The sequence below is a fragment of the Lissotriton vulgaris genome, chromosome 10, assembly GCF_964263255.1.
Source record: "Lissotriton vulgaris chromosome 10, aLisVul1.2, whole genome shotgun sequence".
NCBI classification, from domain to species: Eukaryota; Metazoa; Chordata; class Amphibia; order Caudata; family Salamandridae; genus Lissotriton; species Lissotriton vulgaris.
Window position 1 is genome coordinate 611,697,005 of NC_141698.1, and position 23,967 is coordinate 611,720,971.

General features: G+C 42.5%; 1 protein-coding gene across 1 annotated transcript in view; it reads right to left on the minus strand.

The window, feature by feature from the left end:
• WDR48 (WD repeat domain 48) overlaps window positions 1-23,967 on the minus strand; it is a 535,194-nt gene that overhangs the window by 389,970 nt on the left and 121,257 nt on the right. The window contains exon 5 of the mRNA XM_086941452.1: window positions 14,080-14,209. Within this exon, the coding sequence (XP_086797578.1) occupies window positions 14,080-14,209 (130 nt within the window). The remainder of the gene's footprint in view (window positions 1-14,079; window positions 14,210-23,967) is intronic.

Consider the following 23,967-nt stretch of genomic DNA (forward strand, 5'->3'; position numbering starts at 1 on the left):
TGCAATCTGATTGTCTACTCCTGGAAGGTGTTCTGCTAGGAAATAGATTTTGTGGAGAATCATCCAATTCGAAATGCTTTGTGCAAGGTGCGACAGCTGGAGAAAGTATATCGCTCCTTGTTTCTGTAGGTAGTACATTGCTGTCACGTTGTCCGTGCGAACTAAGACAGTCTTGCCTACAAGTTGAATGAGAAAAGCTTTGAGCTCTAGGAATAATGTGCTAGAAGTTCCAGGTAGTTGATGTTGAGACGTTTGGGAGTCCAACCACAGCCCCTGTACTGTGTAATGTTGAAGATGGGCACCCCAACTTGTTAACAATGCGTCTGCTGTCAGTATAGTCTGTGGTATCGGGTCTAAGAAAGGCTGCCCTTTTGCTAAGTCTTGCAGGTTCCACCACTGCAGAGCGCGATGGGTGCGGCTGCCTACCAACACTAAATCGGTTAATAAGCCCTGCGATTTATTCTACTGACGCACTAGACATTTTTACAGAGGATGCACGTGAAGCCTTCAATGAGGTACAATTGCAATTCAGGACGCCATCATTCCCAGCAGTTACAGGACGACTCTGGCTGGTAATGATTGATTGGGTAGAAATTGTAATATTATGGCCTGAATATTGTCAACCTTGGCTACATTGGGAGTGGCTAGAGCTTTGAGAGTGTGGAGGGGAAAAAAAAAAAAAAAAAAAAAAAAAGAGTGTTGAGGGAAGCTCCCAGCACTTGTGCCGGATACAGGTGAGATTTGTGTGCATTTATTGTGAAACCCAACTGATGAAGTAGGTGTACTGTTGTCTGAGTGTGTAGTATACAATTCTGGTAAGTGCCCGCTTTGATAAGACGGTCATCCAGATATAGATATAGATATAGATATATATATATTAAACACAAAGAGTTGCCTCCAAAAGACGAAGCCTGCTCACAGCGTGCAAACCATTTATTTCAAGGATTTCCATCAGCCTGGCTCAGCACACAAGTAGAATGCCAGACGCGTTTCGGGCGGAGCACGCCCTTGGTCACTGGCGCATGGAAACAAACTGCAAGAGCAGACCACATGTGCACTGAAATATCCCGCCTCAGTGGGCGTGTGCTTGGAAGTATTCTGGTCTATGTAGTCCGCTCACAGTAAAGCCACAGTGGGCGCCATTCAGTCCTGCAAATTGTTAGTATTATCCCAGGTGGGTATGTGCAGCATAGTCAGGTTTAGGACAGTATAAATCCTCAAAATGAGCACGCTGTTTCTGTAGTGCCTCAGTCTTCCGCACTTCAAACCCGCATGATGTGCAGTGAGGCTCCGTCACGGCAGGGCATGTCATTACATCTTAAACACAAAGAGTTGCCTCCAAAAGACGAAGCCTGCTCACAGCGTGCAAACCATTTATTTCAAGGATTTCCATTGGCCTGGCTCAGCACACAAGTAGAATGCCAGACGCGTTTCGGGCGGAGCACGCCCTTGGTCACTGGCGCATGGACACAAACAGCAAGAGCAGACCACATGTGCACTGAAATTTCCCGCCTCAGTGGGCGTGTGCTTGGAAGTATTCTGGTCTATGTATATATATATAATCATCTTTATTAGATTTGATAAACAAACCATAAAAGCATATAAATAACAGGCATTAAAAAATCAGGGATGTGGAATTCCTATAGCCCGATGCCCAGGACATATTGTTTGGGGTCAAGGGCAACAAGTTTTAATGTGCATTTTGTCCTTTGGACAAGTAGGCCCAACCCCCTGCAGCACAAAACCCTTTGGCTGCAAGTATACAGTACCACATTGTGGATCAGGGAAATGAATTCTGTACAATTAAGGTAAGGTGTGTGTTATATGTAATATGTGTGTTAATGCTGTTCAAACTTGTATATATGGTTCATAAACGCAAAGCCTTTATTATTAGGGTGAGCACTAAAAGTAAATGTTTTAAGCTCAGCCTGCACTGACAGTGGATCCAGTATAAAAGTGTACACATATTTTCAAAGTTTAGTAATATGAGGCTCTGTATAATGCCCCCATAATGCTCTCTGATTATATGCAAATATTTGCAGAAGCTTGAAAGCCAGAGTGATGATTCTTTGCTTTCAAAATAAAACTATCACAAAAAAATGCATGTAAGAAAAGAAAACATTTAGCTAAACTACTGTAAGATTTTAGGTACTGTATCTTTGCAGCATCATTTAGTAACATGTTGATGTATGTTAGTATTTCCCAAAAATATTCAGAATGGAATATCAGTGTAACCAGTTTAAATACGAATATGGAAAACAAAAAAACAAGCATTGGCAAAGCTAGTGGGTCTGAAATTGGTGGTCAGCCTTTTGGTTTTGTCACGGCGTGACTTGTTTAGGCATGGTTTTGTAAAACCTTAACCGTGTGGAAACTGCTGGGTCCTCACCATTTTAACAAGTATTGGCAAAAGCAAAACAAAAATTTTGGTCTCAGCACACATTGCCACAGCAAAACAAAAGGTCATGGTTAACGCCAGGCCTAATTCGAGGCCCAATTATTAAAGACAGTCTCAAAAGTGCATCCATGGTATATATCCTTGCATTAAGTGCATGTGTACAGTTTCCATGAATTCACAGAAGTAGGCCAAGAAATAGTACTCCCAGAAAATATTTGTGAACTGCATTTTAGCATGAGCAAATACGCAGGTGTAGATTTGCTTATCTGAAAATCTGAATGTTTTTAAGTTCACTTTTCCTCCAACCACTTTTTTCCCAACCCTGGAAGAAGTTTTAAGTCTGCCACTGTCAGTAGTGAATTTCCAACCGTTCACAGTATGGGAAATGATTAGAGAAGAATTGGTGAAAACCCTTAAAACATGCACGTTAGTAGGTTCGCACAGACTAAAAAGAGCATTCCAACCCTGGAACTATTGCTTACTACTACCTTCTGCCCCAGTATGTAGACCTGCAGAAACATAGCAGCATAAGGGAATTGCTAGTATTCAAACACTACTATGGTATGATCCCTGGCATAATCAGAGAGGCTTTATCAGAACTCTTGTATAATGAGATTGTTGCGTAATTTGTTGCCACATTACATGGCACAAGGGGACAAGTGGATTTTGTTACAGGACAAGTAGATTTATTAAGCAGCCTGCCCCATGGACAAGTAGATATTTTATTAAATTCCACACCCCTGCAAAATGATTCACAGAAATACTGTTTTGCTAAAATGGGCTAAAATATATCATCATCTGTGGAAAGTCCTTAACCTACTATGCATATCCTCATTGATGTACTCAATCCCCCATGTTATTCGTAGTAAAGTGGCCTTTAAAAAGTTTGTCACACAATAAAGGGTAAAAACATCAGTTGACCGTTTTAAAAACAGCAATGCTACCCGAGCCTGCCTGAATCTAGCTCGTCTTAACAGCTCTTTCAGAAACAGTTTCCTGGGTAGGCATAGTACGGGCATAATAAAACTAGGTGAAGTGTGTCCTGCGGAGACTTCATGTCGCAGCTCCAGGGCCCTCTCTCTTCTGAGTTTATAATAAAACCTGCCGGTACAGCCAATAAGTGGTGGATATAATTTAGTCTAAAACGGGTTACCAAAAAACGATCATGAGCATTAGTCATAAATGTTAGATAAGGTTCCATACCCTTTGACGTTTTAACTAAAATATAATCTCTCACCGAGTATTTCCCCAGTTCAACAGCTTCACGCTGCGACACTGCAAACATTGAGAACAGTGTTTTAATATCGCTTATATCTTAACTTTATTGTCTCGGGTTTGTCAAATAAGTCTACGCGCCCTAGGTTGACAAAGGAGTCCCTGACGTATTTCAGCCATGGGATTTTCCACGCATGTTCCGGGCAAGACAATCCCGTAATACCAACCTTGTCAGGCCCACCTCTTCGTTGGTGCAGAGCTTCAACCAACCTACTAAAGGCTTCACTCCTATACTGTCTGCGATGTAACTAACACCCAGCTCCTCATGTATACAATATGCTGGCGTGCTCTGTGGCACTTTCAGCATCTGCCTTAGATATTTGTTCTCGACCCTTTGCAGGGTAGTAGGTTTAACAAATCCCCACACCTCACTGCCGTACAGGACTTTGGCACAGCAAGCTGCGTTATACAATTTTAAAATCACACCGGGGTCCAGTACCCCAGCCTCTGGGCATAATTTGCAATAGAGCCCACAAATCTATTCAAAGTCATACACTTATCCTCTACAAGATGTTTAAAATTCAGGTGGTGGTCAAAAAACACAGCCAAATAGGTGAAGGCTGGGACTTTACCCAGGGTGTATGAGCCTATAGAGCAATTATATTTTTTGCTGGGCTTCTTTCCCATCTCCATAACGTATGATTTTGCAAGATTTTGAGGACATGTCCAGGTGTTCCATGAATTTTACAAAGCAGTCCATTATGCGCTGTAAGCTGTGTGGGGGTGCGGGCACGAAGCACCGCATCGTCTGCTTACAGCAGCACCGGGACTGTTCTACCCCCATTTCTAGGTATTATCAACCTAGAATGTTCCGCAGGGTAGCATCGAGGCCATTAATGTAGATGGTAAACAAGAATGGAGGTAAGATACATCCTTGTCTCACCCCACTAGAACAATTAAAAAGCCCTGTAACTTCCCCCTCCTTTGTGTATCTTACAGCTGCTGTCGTGTTGGAATGCAATGAGTTTAGGATATTTATTATAGCTATATCTATCCCAAGGTCCCTCATTAGAACCCACAACTTGCTGCGATTCACGCGATCAAAAGCCGCAGTGAGGTCCATAAATGCTAGGTATAATGCCCCGTCCTTCGCTATAGTATATTTAGAAGTAATAAGATACAGGTTAAGACACTGATCTACGGTGGATTTTCCCGGGCGAAACCCATATTGCACATCCATGATAATTTGGGTCTCCTCTGCCCAATCCATCAACCTATTTAAAAGGACCCGCCCCAGGACCTTAGCTGCAACGTCTGTCAGCGATATTGGCCGATAACACTGTGGGCTAACCCTATTCCGCTTCTTGAAAATCGGGACGATAATATCAGAGGACCAAGAATCTGGGATATGTGTGTTCACTGCTGCGTTCAATACCCTTGTTAAGAGAGGGGCCCAGACCTCAATATTGGACCTAAATAGTTCCGGTGGGATCCCGTCCGGCCCCGGAGCCTTATTCCTCATAAGACCCTCTATTCCTCATGTTACTTCTTCCAACGTAAAGAAAACAGGAGTGCAACCTAGTGGTATATTTGGGGTTTGCTGATAATTCTGGATGGCAAGGTGGTTATACAGTCCCTGGAAGTGCTCTCGCCATTGATCGGGGAGAATGTTATTGCTTAGCCCCAGCTTGTTTGGATCGGAGAAGGAAAATGCTACTTACCAGTATGCATCTGTTCTTGGCATGTAGAGCTGCAGAGTTGTACACTTAGCATTAGATCGCCACCTGGTGTTGGGCTCGGATGATTGCAGGTTGTTGTCTTCTTGGAAGAAGTCTTTGTAGGCACGAGATAGGCGACTCCTCCCTTGGAAATACTGCGCATGGGCATCAGCTCCATCCTTAGATTGTTTTTAGCCATGATGGGAAATGATGGAGTTAGTAGAAGTAAAGAAAAAAGGGATGTCCATGTGTGTGCTTCTATGTAAGATGAAAAACTGGAACGGATACAAGTCCCATGGAGGCGGGAGGGCATGTACAACTCTGCAGCTCTACGTGCCAAGAACAGATGCATACTGGTAAGTGGCATTTTCCGTTCGAGGCATATGAGCTGCAGATTGTACACTTAGCATTGAGTGTGCAGCAGTGTCTCCCCTAGCGGTGGTCACCTGTATCCATTGCAGCAGTTTGAACGAGAGTTTTAAGGACATCCTGGCCTACTGCTGCTTGGCTTGCACATCAACACAATAGTGTTTAGTGAAGGTGTGTGGTGTAGACCATGTTGCTGCCTTGCATATGTCTTCTAGGGGTATGTTTCCTAAGAAAGCCATAGAGGCTTCTAGTTTCCGAGTGGAGTGCACTCTAGGAGGAACTGTTAATGTACGTTTAGCTTTAATATAGCATATTTGTACACACTTCACAATCCACCTTCCAATCCCACCTTTAGAAATGGGGTTGCCTTTGAGTAGAGGAGAGAAAGATACGAACAGTTGTTTTGTCTTTAGAAAGGATTTAGTTCTCTCTATATAGTATAAAAGAGCTCTTTTAACATCTAATGTGTGTAAAGCTCTTTCTGCTAGAGTTGGGGTTTTGGAAAAACACAGGTAACTCTACAGACTGATTCAGGTGAAAAGGAGTGATGACCTTTGGAAGAAATTTTGGATTAGATCTAAGAAACACTTTGTTATGATGTATTTGAAAAAATGGTTCTTGTATAGTGAAAGCTTATATCCCACTTACTCTTCTGAGAGAGGTAATGGCAAAAAGGAAAGCTGTTTTCCACGTTAGGAATTGCAGTTCACATTTATGTAGAGGCTCGAAAGGGGGCCCCATGAGTCTTGTAATGACAATATTTAGGTTCCACACAGGAGAAGGTGGTAACCTGGGTGGGATTATTCTTTTTAATCCTTCCATGAATGCTTTCATTGCAGGTACTCTGAAGAGAGACAGATGTTGCCTGTTTTGTAAATAGGCTGCAATTGCTGCAAGGTGCAGGCGTATGGAAGAATATGCCAAATTAGACCTTTGTAGATGTAAAATGATATTCTGGATGGAAGCATACAGGGGATCAATGTGATTATTTTTGCAATATATTGTGAATCTTTTCCATTTAGCGGCATAACACACTCTGGTAGTGGGTTTCCTAGCCTCTTTAATGATGTTCATACAGTCTGGTGGTAGGTTTAGATAACCCCACTCTAAGACTTCAGGAGCCAGATCGCCAAATTCAGTTGGCTTGGATCTGGGTGTCTGATTTCTCCACGGTTCTGTGTTAACAGGGAGGGCGTGAGCTGTAGCTTTTGATGTGGAACTAGAGAAAGGTCTAATGTAGTGGTGTGAACCACGGTTGGCGAGCCCATGTGGGAGCTACCAGAATCAATGTGAGACTGTTGTCTGAGCTTGCGCACTACTAATGGAATCAGTGGGAGAGGCGGAAAAGAGTACGCAAATCTGCCTGACCAGTTCATCCATATCGCATTGCCTTCGGACAGTGGGTGTGGAAACCTAGCGACGAAGGCTGGGCATTTTGAATTTTCGTGGGTGGGAAACAGATCTATGTGTGGGTGCCCTCACTTTTGGAAGAATGGCTGAAGAACTTGTGGATGTAGTTCCCATTCGTGAATCTGTTGTGACTGCCGACTTAACAGATCTGCTATCTGATTGTGAACTCCTGAAAGGTGTTCCGCTAACAGATGTAGGTTTTGAGGAATGACCCATCTCCAAATATTCTGTGCAAGTTGGGACAGTTGCAGAGAGTGTGTCCTCCCCTGTTTTTGTATATAGTACATGGCTGTCATATTGTCCGTCCAGATCAGGACAGCTTTGTTTTGTACTTGAAGTTGAAAAGTCTTGAGTGCTAAGAATATTGCTAGCAGCTCTAGATGGTTGATATGGAACCGTTTTTGTTGATTGTTCCATTGATCCTGAGTTGTGTGATGTAAGAGATGGGCTTCCCATCCTGTGAGGGATGTGTCTGTTGTGAGCACTACTTGTGGAACAGGCTTGAGGAACGACCGCCCCTTTGTCAGATTTTTGGAGTTCCACCATTGCAGAGAGCGATGCGTGCGGCTGTCGACCAACACCAGATCTTTTAGCGGACCTTGAGCTTGGTTCCACTGTTGTGCTAGGCACTCTCGTAGTGGACGCATCTGCAATCTTGCGTGTGGTACTATGAAGATGCAAGATGCCATCCTGCCCATTAGTCACATGAACACTCTGGCTTGCAGAGACTGCGGGTGTTGAAAAGTGGCGACAAAGGCTTGAAAGCTGTGTATCCTGGCTGGACTGGGATACGCTAGGGCTGTAGACTTGTTTAGTGTAGCTCCTAGATACTGATTTACGTGCGAAGGCTGCAGGTGCGACTTGGTGTAGTTTATTGTAAACCCTAAGTCGTGCAACGTTTGAATCGTCTGATGTGTGTGTTGGACACACTGATTGAATGACTTGGCTTTTATGAGCCAGTCGTCTAGATAAGGGAAAACATGTATCTGTTGTCTTCTGAGATGTGTTGCTACCACTACTAGGCACTTTGTGAATACTCTTGGTGCCGTGGTCACTCCAAATGGAAGGACTTTGAACGGAAGGTGTTGTCCTTCCAGTACAAACCTTAGATACTTGCTGTGAGCAGGATGTATGGGGATATGGAAGTAGGCGTCCTTTAGATCTAGTGTTGTAAGGAAGTCGCCTTGTTGCAGCAGTGGAAGCACTTGTTGTAGAGTGATCACATGAAAATGATCTGATTGTATGTAGTGGTTGAGGGACCTGAGGTCGAGAATTGGCCTCAGTGTCCCGTCCTTTTTGGGAATTAGAAAGTACAGCGAGTAAATCCCCATTCCTGGTTCTTCTAAAGGAACTATTTGAATAGCATCTTTTTGTAGAAGTGATAGAACTTCTTGTTGAAGTAGAGTTAGATGGTCTGTAGACATTGCACGCTGCCTGGGAGGTATAGTTGGAGGGGTTGCTGTAAGTTCTAGGTAGTAGCCATGTTGGATAATCTGTCTTACCCACTTGTCTGTTGTAATGGAGTTCCAGACAGGCAGGAACTGTGTTAATCTGCCCCCTACAGGAGTGGAATGCTGTGAGGGGAGCAGAGGGAAGTCATTGTTTTGTGGTGGAAGAGGATCGATTGTTGTTGTTACCGCAACTTCTTCCCTTGTTATTACTGCCTCTGTACCCTCCTCTAAAGTATCGCTTATTAGAGGAGGTTTGTGATTTGAAAGATGTTGTAGTGTCTGCTCCAGTCTGTTTGGAGCCTCCTCTGTAGAAGGAGCGACAAAAGGAGCCTCTAGCTGGTGTGGACTGTAAAGCTCCCATAGACTTTGCGGTGTCTGTATCTTTCTTCATTTTTTCCAGAATAGTGTCTACTTCTGGGCCAAATAATTGGTTCTGATTAAATGGTTGGTTTAAAATGGTGGTTTGCACTTCTTGTTTAAACCATGAAATGCGTAACCCTGCATTTCTCCTAAGTATGACACTGGTATTTACAGCTCTAGATGCTGTGTCTGAGGCATCAAGCTCGCATTTTATTGAGGCATTGGATATTAGCTTGCCCTCTTGTATAAGGTCAGTTTCTTGATCTTTGTACTGATCCGGTAGGTGTTCAAGTAGTTTTTCTAATTAATCATAATGGGCTCTATCGTAACGAGAGAGGAGGGCTTGTGTATTTGCTATATGCCACATGTTTGCAGCTTGCGCAGCTATTCTTTTTCCTGACGCATCAATCTCCTTTGATTCTTTGTCAGGAAGGGGCGCTTCACCAGAAGTCTGAGAATTTGCCTGTTTCCTAGCATTGGACACAACTAATGAGTCTAGTGATAGGTGTCCTTTAATGTAGACTGGATCTGTGGGTGATGGTCTATATTTTTTCTCAATTCTAGGGTTTAATATTCTAGTGTATACAGGGTCTTTAAATACCTCTGGAGCATGTTTGATTACCCCTTGAATCATTGGAAGAATTTGAGCAGCCCGCTGAGATTGCTCAAAGGTATCTAGGAGAAAATCCTGTTCAATGTCATCAGAATGCATAGGGACTCCATGGTAAACAGCAGCTCTGTTTAGAAGATGACCGAAACCAATGGGGTCCTCTGGAGGGGAAGGTTTTGATGGGTATGACTGCGGTTCAGGAATGTCAGGCACACTTTGTGGGTTTGTAAAGTCCCATATAGGCAATTATTTTGGGTTTGGAAAGTCCCATATACCTTCATCTACATGGTATGAACTAGGTTCTTCAGTGTCCTCCCCTCCACCCAAACTGTATTCATCATCATTCTGCTGTCAAGAATGTGATGATAATGGAGAATGTACAGGAGAGATTTGAGGTGATATGTGAGGAGGGACAGGAGAAGAAGGAAGAGGAGGTATAGGAAAGGAAGGGTGCATAGGAGATGTTGAACAGTCCTTTTTCTTGGCAGGAACCACAGGTGTTGGTGGTGCATCTGCTGGTCTCTTCTTTTGAGGTGTAGTACCTACATGACCTGTCTTTGGGTCTATGCAGATCTTCTTTTGTCGAGGATCTGGCTGAAAAAGTTCTTCTTCCTCTACAACCTTCTTAGGCTTCGATTTTTTCGGTTCCGGCGGAGGTTGTCGTTTTTCATTAGCCTTGGGAGGTGTTGGAACGTCCCGTGGCGTAGTTTTCGGTGCCGAGGGTGTTGTTTTCGGCTTCGTAGGCATGTTCGAGGATTTGGGCACCTCGGAATCAGGCTTTGTGGTCTTCGGCACCGAAGATGTAGAAGTGGACGGCTTCGGAGCCAGTACTTCTTTCGGTTCGGTACGTCTAGGTTTCGGTGCCGGTACTATTTTAATCTTAGTTACCGAAGGGTCTTTTGGCTTCGGCGCCGAGGCATCTTTATGTTTCGGTGCCAATGGAAGAGTCTTACTCGGTGTCGAGGCACTAGAAGGCTTAGTTGGTTTCTTCGGAGCCGGGCTGGAAAGCGGGGCTGTCGAAGCAGGTATTTGGTCTCGACTGGGCCCTTTGGGCAGAGTGCTGACCTTTGCCTTCAGTTTGGACAGAGTATGTGGTGCAGGGGCAGTAGTACTCACGCGCTGACCCGATGGAATGGAGTCATCTGAGTCCTCTGCCTCTGATACGATCTGGAGATCAGGTGAGTCTTCATCGGGAACGAGGGGAACCTCTTCGTCGAAGAGTCAGGTGATGGAGCTGATCTCTTCATTTTGTGTCGACGGGCCCTCCGATCCAGGATGGTTTTTTGGATCTGAAGGATGCACAAGCTGTGCAGGTCGACTTGTCGTGTTCCGGCGATAGACAGAGAATGCAGACCCCGTGGCGGTCGCTATGTGGAAACTTTGCCTGGCATACCGGGCATCTTTTGAACGGAGTTCTTTCCATGTGGTGTAGGCCGCACAGCGTCGATAGGCCCAACGGCCCACGTCGATCACCGGAATGGAACTGATGGCGTCAAAAAGTATTGTAGTCTATGTCGAAGGTAGTTTTCTGAAGTTTGTGGAAATTCTGTGCTTCGAAGTTGCTGAAAATTATTTTTCTAGCCGGAGCAGAGAAACTTTCATCCGAACCCAGTGGCGGAAAAAACAATCTAAGAATGGAGCCGATGCCCATGCACAGTATTGCCCAAGCGAGGAGTCACCTATCTCGTGACTACAAAGACTTCTTCCAAGAAGACAACAACCTGCAATCATCCAAGCCCAACACCAGGTGGCGATCTAATGCGAAGTGTACAACCTGCAGCTCATATACCTCGAACACAGGGATTATTGATTACATTCCAGAAGCGGTCAGAGTTCTTAGATTCTGCCGCTTCTGAGAGTTCTTCCCATGTAGCTCGTTGTAATTCCCTCTTTCTTCCTTTGACTGCTACCTTGTAGCTTGCGCGACAAGCAGCCACCAGAGCCCTATCTCAGGGTTTCTGTTTACAGCATCAAGGTAAGGGAAGACATGAATACATTGTCTTTTGAGACAAGACATGTGGTGAACACTCTGGGGGCTGTGGTGACGCCAAATGGAAGTACCCTGAACTGGTAATGTGTGCCTGCTATCACAAACCTGAGGTATTTGCGTTGAGCGGGATGAATTGGAATATGAAAGTAGGCGTCTTTTAGATCTACAGTAGACAAAGTTGCCCTGCTGCAAAAGGGGAAGTACTTGTTGAAGAATTACCATGTGAAAGTGCTCTGACAATATGTATTTAACAGTCTGAGATCTAGAATAGGTTTCAAGGAGCAGTCCTTTTTGGGAATTAGAAAGTAAAGGGAATGAACCTCTGGCCCTTAGTACTGAAGTGGGACTGGTTCTTTAGGCCCTTTGAGTAATAAAGATTGTACTTTTTGTTGAAGCAAGTGCTGGTGGTCTGGTGACATTTCGTGAGATCGAGGAGAAATGTTTGGAGGATTGTTGATAAACTCCAGGCAATAACCATGTTGGATAATTCCAAGCACCCATTTGTCGGTTGTTATTGATTTCCAAAAGCGGAGAAAGTCTTGGAGGCTTCATCCGACAGGTGTGGAATACTTGGAGGGAAGTGATGGGAAGTCACTGTTTACTTGAGGAAGGGGGAAGTGTGAGGTGTGGTGTTTTTACCTCTGCCCTTGGGACTATTTCCCCCTATAACCTCCTCTGATGAACCCTCTTTTAAAACATGATTGGGAATTACCTTTGTAGGAGGAAGTGTTCTGATCAGTGAATGTGGACTTGAACCCTCCCCTATAAAAAGAGCGCCGAAAGGAACCTCTATTTGAGGGATATTGAAACGCTCCCATCAATTTTTCTACATCGGTGTCCTTTTTCATTTTTTCAAGCGCTAGAACGACTTCAGGGCCAAAAACATTTTTTTTATCAAAAGGTATAGTCAGGATGGATGGTTGGACTTCAGGTCTGAATCCTGATATCCGAAACCATGCATGTTGTTGTAGTAAGATACAAGTATTTACCTCTGTACCGGCAGGGTCATCTGCATCTAGAGGGCATCTGATAGAGGCATTAGAAATTAGTTTGCCTTCTTGGACTAAATCCTGAGCCTTTGCCTTATGCTCCTCTGGAAGAAACTGAAGTAATTGTTTTATTTCATCCCAGTGGGCTCTATCGTATCTTGTTAGTAAGCCCTGCGTATTAGCAATACGCCATTGATTAGCTGCTTGGCAGCTACAGGTTTTCCCAAAGTATTGATAAGCTTGGATTCTTTATCTGGGGGAGGGGCATCCTCGGATGCTTGAAAGTTAGCTCTCTTTTTAGCATTTGATACCATTAAAGAGTCAAGTAGTAACTGACCTTTAACAAAAATATTATCTGTGGGTGAAGGTTTATATTTTTTAACCACTCTAGGAGAAAGGATTCTGGCACAGAAAGGATCTTTAAAAATATTGTCTGTGTACCTTAACATACCCTTGAGCATAGGCAGTGTCTGACTGGATTTATGTGATCCTAGAGTGTCAAAAAGAAAACCTTCCTCTAAAGACTCTTTATGTAGCTCAATTCCATGGTATTTTGCTGCTCTAGCAATAAGCTGTTCGTATGACAGGTTGTCATCAGGTGGAGATGGCCTGGCAGGATAAAGATCTGGGTATGTATGTATTGAATTGGCATTTATACAGAACTTCCCTAAACCTTTGTGAGCCCATAAGTGCTTTCAGATTCTTAAGAGGTTGCTCTATTTTTGGGCATGGTCGGTAAAGTGTGTTTTTGGTCTATGTTTGAAGATATTTTGGTTATATGCATGAGGTTTGGAGACTGTGCTCTAATCAGGTCATAGTGAACTCGCAACTGTTCTTAAACATAGTGAGTAGCAGAGCGAAGTGGGAGGGATAGACATGCTACTGTATATAGTTACTTTAATAACCTTACGAAGTAATGAGACCAGATCTCCACTCAGATGGAGCGAAGGCACAAGCCAAGGATATTCACAGTACCACAGCAGAGAATCAACGGGGCATCACATAGAAGCAGTAGGGAACAAGCCACACACACCTCAATATGTGGTCCACTTAGAAGTAGTGCCAGCGTGATCCAAGAATATACACAGACAGCTAAGTATATGGGACCACCCACAAGAAAAGAGGACCATCCAAAGGTGGTGGAGGTCTATAGAGGTCCTACAAGAAGCAGCAACAGTACAAGCCAAGCACAATGTATAGACCTCTCAGGACAGTGTCCGTGAAGAAGTGCCACCCACCAACACTTCGGTGAATAGTCCACATAGTCCATAGAGAAATAATGAGGCAAACCACACACACCTCATTAAAGGGACTATGGTGACAACCCAAAATTCCACGGTAGGAGACATTCTTGAAGTAGTAAACTAGTCACATAAGGGAACAAAAAAAATGCTCTACTTCACAGTGGAGGAATTTATTTGAGGCTGCCCAACAGGGACACATTCAAAAGAAATTACTTCATGATCCATAGGATGCTATGTACTATTTACATCAGTTATGTTTCACATACAAACATAAGAATCATTATTATTAAAGTGTAGTGCGGTTATTTTTGTTCTGGTCACTTACTAGTGACAGTGTTGTTTGAGGCAGTGAGTGCTGTTAAAGTATTTACATCCCAGAGGAAGATTTGCCTGTCAAGTCCTGCCGACGCTACCAGCTCCTTGTCTTTTGCATATGCCAAAGCTTTCACATAATCCTACAAGGAGAAATATGCAGAAATTGGTACATTATTTTATTAACATCTTTTTACATAAAGTACGATTAGCCCGGAGGCATCAGATTTATATGCGAAATAGTGAAAAGTACCATACAAAAATAAAATAACATTTTTAACATCATAGAAATTGTACATTATTAAAAAGCTAGTTAAAAAAACTCTCTCAAATTTGCAGTATGATGCAAGACAGGATGATTATTATACACAACCAAACTGTCATGGATTAATGTATTACTTTTATGTTGCCACATCATCCTTAATGTTGGAGCTAAAAGCCATGCCAGGAATGGCCAGGGTTTCAATCAAATAAGAAAGGGTCTCCGCAGCAATGGCTTAAAGTGAAACATATTACCAGAAGTATAAAGACATATACAATACTCAATACAATAGATGTTCAGTTCTAGAAACAACCACTCAAGTATCCTGCCACAATTTACCAATATAAAATTAAACATCTATTTGTGTTAACTAAATATTTAAGGTGCCAGGTATGATGGTAGAGATTTGTGTTGCTATATTACTGAAGGAATTAATCTGAAGAAGCAGCAGAAATGAAGGGATCTATTGAAGATACAGACAAACGGCGATCTACAAAAAATGAAGAGTGGTGGTAAGAAATCTCAGGCTCCAAGGAAGCTCATTCTTTTTTGGGGAGGTGAGACATAGGAAAACGCATGCCCTCATTTCCAGGGTGTGCATACTCTGGAGTACTAATCAAAAACACTTTTGTGAACCAAAAATCAGGAACCTGGCTGGTAGATAGTATTCACAATGCTCGTTGGGGTTGGAATATCTGTGTGATGTAGATAGAAAGAAAGTGATATTTCTTTCTTGAGTCCCCTCACTCACCAGGGTTTCTCCACGGTGACATGCTTCATCATTGGGGCCATCCCAGTCCTCTACGGACTGAGGCGTGCTACGACTTGCGAACTACATAGGTGCACTTTTTTTGTGATGGACTATGTGTGGTGAATGTGGTGTTAGTGAATATGGAGTGCTATGATCTATGTGGGTTAAAAATACCTGCCTAGTGAGCTTCACATGATTTATTCTTGCTCCTGGGTGGTATATTAAAAGTGGGGTAGAGAACTAGGGATCCTACTGTCAATGAGTTAGGTATGCCTATTCACTTGTGTCAACATGTTTCGAGATTCCCCTATCTCTTCTTCAGGACTACACAGGGACCAGCCCTGAGTATGCCACTCCTAACCAGTGCTATATAAAAGGAAAAAGTGAATGAAATTAAAGAAATAAATGCTGCAGTAATACGGCATATATTAGTACATACGTCCTAATGATCACGTTGTATCTGTGGAGAAAAACAATATTTTTGTTGGGTAAAAAACAGGGGGGATTTAATAGCCCTACTGTATAGTAGCACTATTTATATATATACAATAGATTATAATCCATGCTTGACTGCACCTCTGTCCATGCTTATGAAGTGAAAAAGCCGAATGGCGTGAAGTTAAAAACAGGTGGTACCTGTAACACTGGTAAAAACACACACAAATCACATAAATAACGATAGAAAAAACAGACGATAAACATACATTGATAAGGGACCTAACTCTGCCCCATGGTCTGTGGAGGAGTGCTCGTATCCTGCCCAAATCTAAGGATAATAAGCAAAGAGGTTGCTGGGTTAGTGATCGTCAAAAATATGGCTGGTTGGTGTGTCGGAATTGAATCAACGAGTGACTCGCATCTCGGTGCAGTTACGATTCAAAGTAGGGCCTTAGGTCCGTTCCGGCCCGTTAAGCAGATCCCCGGCACTTATTTGATAATCAGGAATACGTGGCTCATTCACCTACAGGACTTCCTCCGGACCGCATCTTAACGCGTGTGTGTCCGGGAGCTGTATTTAACTTGTGTGCTTCCGCGTTGTCATCACGCTGAAGCTGGTGCGGTCGGTAGAGATTATTTTGCGGCGGCCATGTTGGTAGGATTAGTGTATATCGGGTGAATGGTTATAACATAAAAAAGCAGGATCGAGTTTCAAAAAGGATTAATTCTCAACGGTCTATGTTATAATGCCTAATTAAACATATAATTTAGGAAAATTATTTAAAAAAAAAAAAAAAAAAAAAGGTCGAATCGCGTCACATGCAGGGGTTTAATAAGCCACCAGTTGGGTTTGAAAGAATTCCATTTGCGAAATCCCTCCAATTTATGGCTGGTACAGTACAGATGCCTGGTTTTGCAACCACTGTAGTAGTAGACCTCAGTAGATGAGAGGGTAAAGTTGTATAGTACCAAAGTCAATTGCTAGCTATTAGAGACTTATTTAATATGCTTTCATAATGCTATACTTAAATATTGTACTTTAGCTCTCAAAAGGTGAGCATAAAAATGCTTCAAGTTATGTCAGTTGGCCCCAAGGTATCTCATCGTTCAGGCCTTGGGTGTCAGAATGGAGTTTGAACACCCACCGTCAAACAATTTATTCTCTAGGTTGGTTTGGGCTTCTACAGTTTCCAGAACTACCCAACGCAGGTCATTGGGAGTGTGCTTTCTCAAAAAAGTGCGTGGTCATTTTTGTATTCGAACGTTTACAACTGAAACTACTCCTGTGTTCAACCATGCTTGTGCTGACCTTTCTGGTCGTCATGCCCACATAGTTTAATCCACATGTACAGGTGATCATGTAGACCACGCCAGCAGTGTTACAATTTGAAAAGGACCTTAGTTCCAAAGTAAGGCCATTGTTAAAGTGGATTTTTTTGGTGGGTGAGGTCAGGTGGCAAACACTACAGTTTGTGCATGGATAGTGTCCTGTAGGCAGGGGGTGGATAAGGCGATCTGCGCCCACTGAGCCATGTAGTTCTCTCGGTCTTGTGTGGACTACAAAGTTACGGACATTTTTCCCTTTGCAGTGGCTGAACATGGGTTTGTCTAGAATTAAACCTCCACTGTTCAATGTTCTCCAGTGTTTTTTAATGATCTTAGTCACCTGAACTGAGGCTATATTGTAGGTGGTTATGCAGATTTGCCGCTTCTTCGCATTTTCTTTACTAACTTTGGGTTCCAGTAGGGCGTCTCGGTTGTTTGAGGCCCTTTTGTTTGCCTGTGTCACCATGTGCTTGGGGTAGTTTCTTAGAATGAGTTTTTCACTCAGGTCTTTAGCTTGGGCCTTGTAATCTCTTTTATCAGAGCAATTTCTTCTAAGGCGTAGGAACTGCCCGAAAGGGAGATTTTCCCTCAGTTGTCTGGGGTGAAAACTGTTGTATCAGAGGAGACAGTTTCTCGCCGTTGGCTTAAAGTGTGTGGTTGTTGTTAATTTACCATCTTGGGCCTGTATGTTTAGATCCAGAAACACCAGTTTGAATCTACTCATGGAGGAGGTGAACTTGAGAAAAGGGTCTTGTAGTCTTGTAAGTTAAGCCATTGTAAGAAGACACTTGCTTCATTCTCATCTCCTTCCCAAATCATGAGCACATCGTCTATGTAACATTTCCATAGTTTGACATGACTCAGGTGGGGATTGTTGTCAGGATGTAATATTTTGTCTTTTTCCAAATGGTGGACGTACAATCCAGCTACGCTCAGCGCGAAAGTACTCCCCATGCTCGTACCATGTTTCTGGCAGTACACGTGGTTATTGAATTGAAAGAAGTTTTCCGTCAGTGCTAGGCGACAGCATTCTATTACCACATGTCTGGGGGTGTGGTATTGCCATTGTTCTTGAAATAAAACCTCCTCTAGAATTTAAAGTGTCTCTTTATGGGGCGGACTGGTGTAGAGGCTTTCTACGTCTAGCCCTACGAGTATGAGAGTCAAGGGATTGAACTCCATATTTCTGATGAGGCAGAGGACTGCCTTGGTGTCTTGGAGGTATGTATCCGTCCGTTGTATTATGGGACGGAGAAAGGCATCAGCAAATTTTGATAAGAGCTCTAGGATAGATCCAATTCCTGAGACTATTGGTCTCCCTGGTGGTATTTCCATGGTCTTATTTATTTTGGTTATCGTGTAGAAGTAAGGCATTGTGGGGTCTTTGTTCTCCAGAAAGTTAGCCTCTTTTTTGGACATTCAATCGTTGGTCAATGATTCCTCTATAAGGCTTGCAATCTCTATGCGGAGCCGTTCTGTGGGGTTTATTCCCAGGACCTCGTAATTCCGTTCATCCGCTAGGAGGCGTAGACACTGTGTTGTAGCCCGTGGTGTTCTGTACTACTATTGCACCACCTTTGTCGGCTGATTTTATTGTTATTGATGGTTCGTTTGACAATTGCAAAATTGCTTCTATCTCCTTCTTGCTGGTATTGTGAAAGGTTTTATCATTTTTGAATCTATTTCGATCACCTCATTTAAGACAGCTTTTTCAAAAGCCAGTAATTCAACTGGCATGCTGCTGGCTGGAGGGGTAAAGTTGGATTTCTTTTTTAATCCTGTGTCGCTATTGGTAGAGTTATCTTGAGCTTTATCCTTGAAAAATATCTCGAGCTTTATTCTGCGGATAAACTCCTTCAACTCGCTGCATAGTTTAAATTTGTCAAGGGCAGCTTTGGGGACAAAGCCTAGACCTTTCTCTAGTATAGTAGTCTGGTCTGGTGTAAGGGTGGTATCAGATAGATTTACCACAAGGCTCATTGGTGGCTGGTGGTTGGCGCATTCAGGAGGTCCCATGCTGCGCGTGTGGCTCCTGTTGGTTTCTAGGGGGTGTGCCCATTGTATCTGCTGTCCACGTTTTGTTCTTCCTCTTTGTGGAAGTTTGCCTCTCACTAAAAAAGGCTGCTGTTGAGGTTCCATAGGTTGGGCATTGTTCCAAACAGTGTATGGTTGTTGTTGGAAGGATTGGTGAAAAGGGGGTGGAGGTCCATAAAAGTATTGTGGCGGTGGACCGAAGGGTAGAGCTCCTTGGTATGCGGGCCATCCATAACCACCTATTTCTCATTCTGCCTCCTCTTGGTCTTCTGTTCCTAGGTTGGTAGCGGTTAGCACTGGAATCCGATGTATCTGATCCGGTGTCTGAACCTTCAGTGTCTGTGTTGTAACCAGGATTGTTCCCTGTAGGGGTGTAATTATCTTTGATATAAGGATATACATTCTCATGGAAAAATGATTTCCTATTATTATGGAACTTGACATATTTAGTGTCTTTGAGAGAGATTTCAAACTCACTCATGGTTTTGTTCAGTTCTTCCAATCTTTTTTTAAGTTCAGTAGGGGTCTGGTATGTCTTCAATTTTACTTCTAAGTCATGGATATCTATGTTCATCTCTTCAGAGAGGCGTGCTGCTGCCTTAATAATCAGGACTAGCCAGACCCTGGTGCAGTGCCAGATTATCTGGGACCAATCTTTCTTGAAAGCTAGGTCCTTCTGATAAATGAAGGGTTCGTTTCGGACTATGAGCCCGCGTGGTGCTGCGGTGGCTCTAGAGTGACAGAAAACCAACTGATTGAAGCACAGGTGAGGGTCTAGACATCTTTAGTTCATTTTTGGGAACATCTCACATTACACATCCAACATCACCTTGAAAATATGTCACACTTTCATAGGAAATCATTGTAGTTTTCTAAGCAGGCATATAGCAATACCGATGGGGCATGTTTGAAAGTATATGGCACCATTCCTGACTAAAGATAAATGAAGGATATTTATAACATGTAGAAAACAAAATGACTTCAAATGCATTCAAGGGGCTTTCATGGCCTAACAAACTTAGAAATGTATATTTGCAACTTTTGGAAAAAGTAGGCTTTACAAACAGGTGACAGAATAGAACAAACCACTAAATTTAGGAAGAATTCACCTATCTGGATACTAATCCATACTTAGAGAATAGAGGGAGTAGCTTTAAACATTACAGCGACATCCATGGACTACTCAAATCATCCGTATACAACTTGGATTTTAATTACTGCCCTTTAAAAACTCAAATTGAGAATACTCCGTTGTAACTTACATTTTTTGATCTGGTGCAAATTGTAAGGTGATAAAAAGAAGGAAAATGGGACAGCCTTTGTCCCATCCATCTACCTATATTAAACTGATAGAAATAAGGTCCTCTGCCACTACCCTAGCTTCATGTTGCCTATAAAATGGTCAGATTTTAGTCTCAAGGGACAATGAGGTCCTAAGTGAATCATATTTGCCCTCAGATCTACTCCGTGAACAGGGTTGGAAGCATTTTCAGCGTCTACTAAATATTGTTCAGGTTTTCTTTTTTCCCCTCCAAAGTTTTTTTTCAGGATCTTGCAAAACAGACATGGGCTACGGCATGCGTAAGAGTGAATACCTGATGAGAGGGAATAAAATCCTTTATGATCACAGTGAATAAGACTTACACCCCTTTGCCAAAGATGCATGGCGCGATTTTTGCATATAATTTAGTGATGCAGCTGAGCGAGTTTATTATCAATCGCACTTAAGCAGACTGGCGAAAGATCAGTGTTTCGACGGTCACACACATCTGATTAAATAGCCTCTCCAATAGCGAAAGGAAGAAGACACTTTTACACCTCTACCAGAATTCCATCAAGACTGGTGGCCTTCTCACTGGTAGCCTTCTCACTGGGTTGTTCCATTAGTACCTCCAAGAGATCAAAGGTTAGAGGCACTGCTAATTCCAAGGAAGCTTCATCATTCAAAATTGGAATTCCTAATGGATTTTGATAAGCAGTAACTGCGCTTTTGTGGACTTTGACTTATTTCTCATACAGTTTTCTGGAAACATCTTCAAAAGCATATAAATATGTTCCAAGCTAGATGTTCTGAAGCCAGTCACTAAAATCTTAACTTACAAGCTTGCTCCATCTTGAGCTACGGGGCCAAGATGCACTTGCTTCTTTCACGTTTCTAAAAATGTCCTAATGGTATTGGTCTGATAAATTCTCCAAATCAACTGGACAAAAAGTTAACTCTGATAGACTTTCCTTGATTAACTTTGTCTGATTTACCACTGAAAGAAAATCTGCTTCTAAACTCCTTAGTTCATCTTTTAAACTTTATGTTCAACTTTCTTTTGTTTTATACTCACTGAAAACACAACAGGTCATCGGACATGAATAATTATTTTTGGTTTATTTAAATGAAAGTTTGTTATTCTTAAGAGTCTAGGTTTTCATAAGGCTTTCTCAAAATTAACTATCTAAACATAATGTTTTATCTATGTTAAATCATCTGGAAGCAAATTTCGTAGATTGAAATTTGAATTCTAATGAGATCCGAGAGTGTTCAGAAAAACTAGCTGGAAAATTCCTGAAGAAATAACCCTACTTATCGAAGCTTTCAAGATTCAAAAGTAGCCTATTCATGAGTAAGGCTTGTTTTTAAATTGCTAGAATCTAAACCCTGTAACTTCATGTACACTACATTTGCTGTCTATTAACTTTAAATCATAAATAATGCCTGGGCTGTTTGCCTCATAATAAGGAAACTGATAATAGTAAGTGATGATCAAAATTAAAGTTAAGAGGAAGGTAGAAATCCGCCATCAGCACACTGAACTAATGGGACTATCAAGAGTTAGGGCAGTGAATCCATAGTTACATGTGTTTTCATCATCATTTGAAATTTAAGTCAACGACTGAAGGGGTTAGATTTTTACTTTGAGCTCTTTAAAAATCAATACTGTGAAACACTTAACATATATTTTCTGATCTAAGTGGTAGTTTTTATAGCCTATCTAATTTGTATATATTTTAGGGCTTCTATCTCTAAGTGGGTAGGCATACAGCACAATATATGCAAGCCAAAGGCCTGTAGGTGAAAAAATACTTTATCCCTTTTTCATAGGCCGTTCACATTCCAATAGCAAACTCCCATTTTACAATCCAAAGTTTATACCCATTCCAGCTACCATGCTTTTGCTTCAATGTTTGGTTTCAAATTTTTCTTTATTTTCTCTTTTAAAAAAAAAAAAAATGACCAGTCATGGGCATGTTCAACATCCTCATCTACACAGACTACCCTCACCCTAACCAGCGAACTCATATCCATATTCACAGTGCAACTGCCCTTGAGATGAAAACATATGCCTGCTGCCACGTCCAGCACCCCTCAAAACAAGTTAAGTAAAGGGAAACTCAAAACACTTCTTTCCAAAGGAATCTTCAGAATTGCTATAATCGCTGTCTTAATGAGTTTCTGATGACCCTTCTATCTTAAAACTCCATGTCTATGCACTGTGAAGAAAGTTGGAATTTTAAAGTTAAACTTAGTTTGATAAAGAAGTCCGATAACCGATCCTTTGCCTTTAAATCAAACAATGAGCCGGCCATCTGTCATCGCTTTTCATCTGTTTTGCAGGAACCGTCAGATCTCGTGGACAATGGCACATCCTTCGATGGGATGGAGTGATTTTCATCTAGACCTTTTCTCTGCTTTGAAAAATCTGCCAGAAAACCAGTATTCCGCTTAGTTTTTGACTATCAGGAGGAAGATGAGTAGCGACTCAATTTGCTCAATGTATTTCTGTATTCATTAAAAGAAAACCTTCTCACCTTACACCAAGGATTTTTTATATCAATTGGCAATAAACCTAACAGCTCTACTATACCAGTCCTCCAGATCGCCCACTAAACTTTCATAGCGCTTATCTCATTAACATTCAGTTTTATCAAATTCTCTTGCTTTTGGATTGGTTTATTTAATCAGTTTATGGTTACGTATAGCTGGCCCCTAAAGCCCTTCAATTCTTTGCCTAGAACCGCCAATGCATCTTGAATACTGTGGAATTTCAGCTCCATTGGCTTAAACCCTTTTTGATGACTCAAAGAAACAAGGAAATGAAAGCTCTGCATCTGCATGGATTTCAATTTTTTTTGCTTTAGCTTGTTTGCTCTAGAGAATATCAGGTGCCCCCATCACATCTAATAGCTGCATATGTTCTGAAGACTCATTCAAATACTCCGGTGTTTGCAAACAACTGAAGCTATTCAACTGAAGCTAAGTAGTGTGGCTCACTGGTTAGGGGCGGCAGACCCGAGAGCAGAGGACGGCCCGGGACCAGGGTTCGATTCCCGACGCGGCAGGTTTCTGGACCAGGGTCAGCGGACTCGATAATTCTCTCGCCTCGGTGCCCACTCTGATCAGCGATCACACTCGGCAACTCTGGGCACTAGCTTGCCTCATCTTCACTAACGGCCCCACCAGACCGCCGGGGATGCCTGGTCTCACCCTGGAGATACCCATTAAGGGACCATCTCTCAGGGAAGCCAGGAAGGGTTTCGCAGCGGTCGAAGCGCGGAGGTACCCCTTCGGGAGTGATTCCTGCGCTATATAAGCACACAATTAATTTAATTAATTAATTAATCAAAACAAAATTTCAATTGGCTTACTTGTGCCACCTGCAATGCAGCTATGACATGGAAACACAGTGCCATGTCCCATTTACAGCCTGGTTTCATTAGATGTGAAGCAAGTGTGGTTAAAGAGAGTCCCCTTCACAGGATATTTAATATGTTCCTCTTCAAGATGTCCTTTTGTACTTTCAGACTGGTCAATCTTTGGTGCTTCAGATCTTTCTCATGAGAGATTGGAGTTTTGAACTCCAAAATTCCCCAGCTCTAAACCTATGATCTGCCTCAGGGTGAGCAAACAGTGCACTACCTGATCATCACCTAATAGCAATAGTGACTGCAGGGTTAATGAAATGAAATGTTCCTAACTTTTCGATGGAGATCAAGGTTGTATCCTAGGAGGGCACTCCAATTTTCAAAAACCAAATCTCTGTTCATAGATCGAGTGACAAAACTGTTAATCTAAACTAGTAATGCTCTATTACAGACTC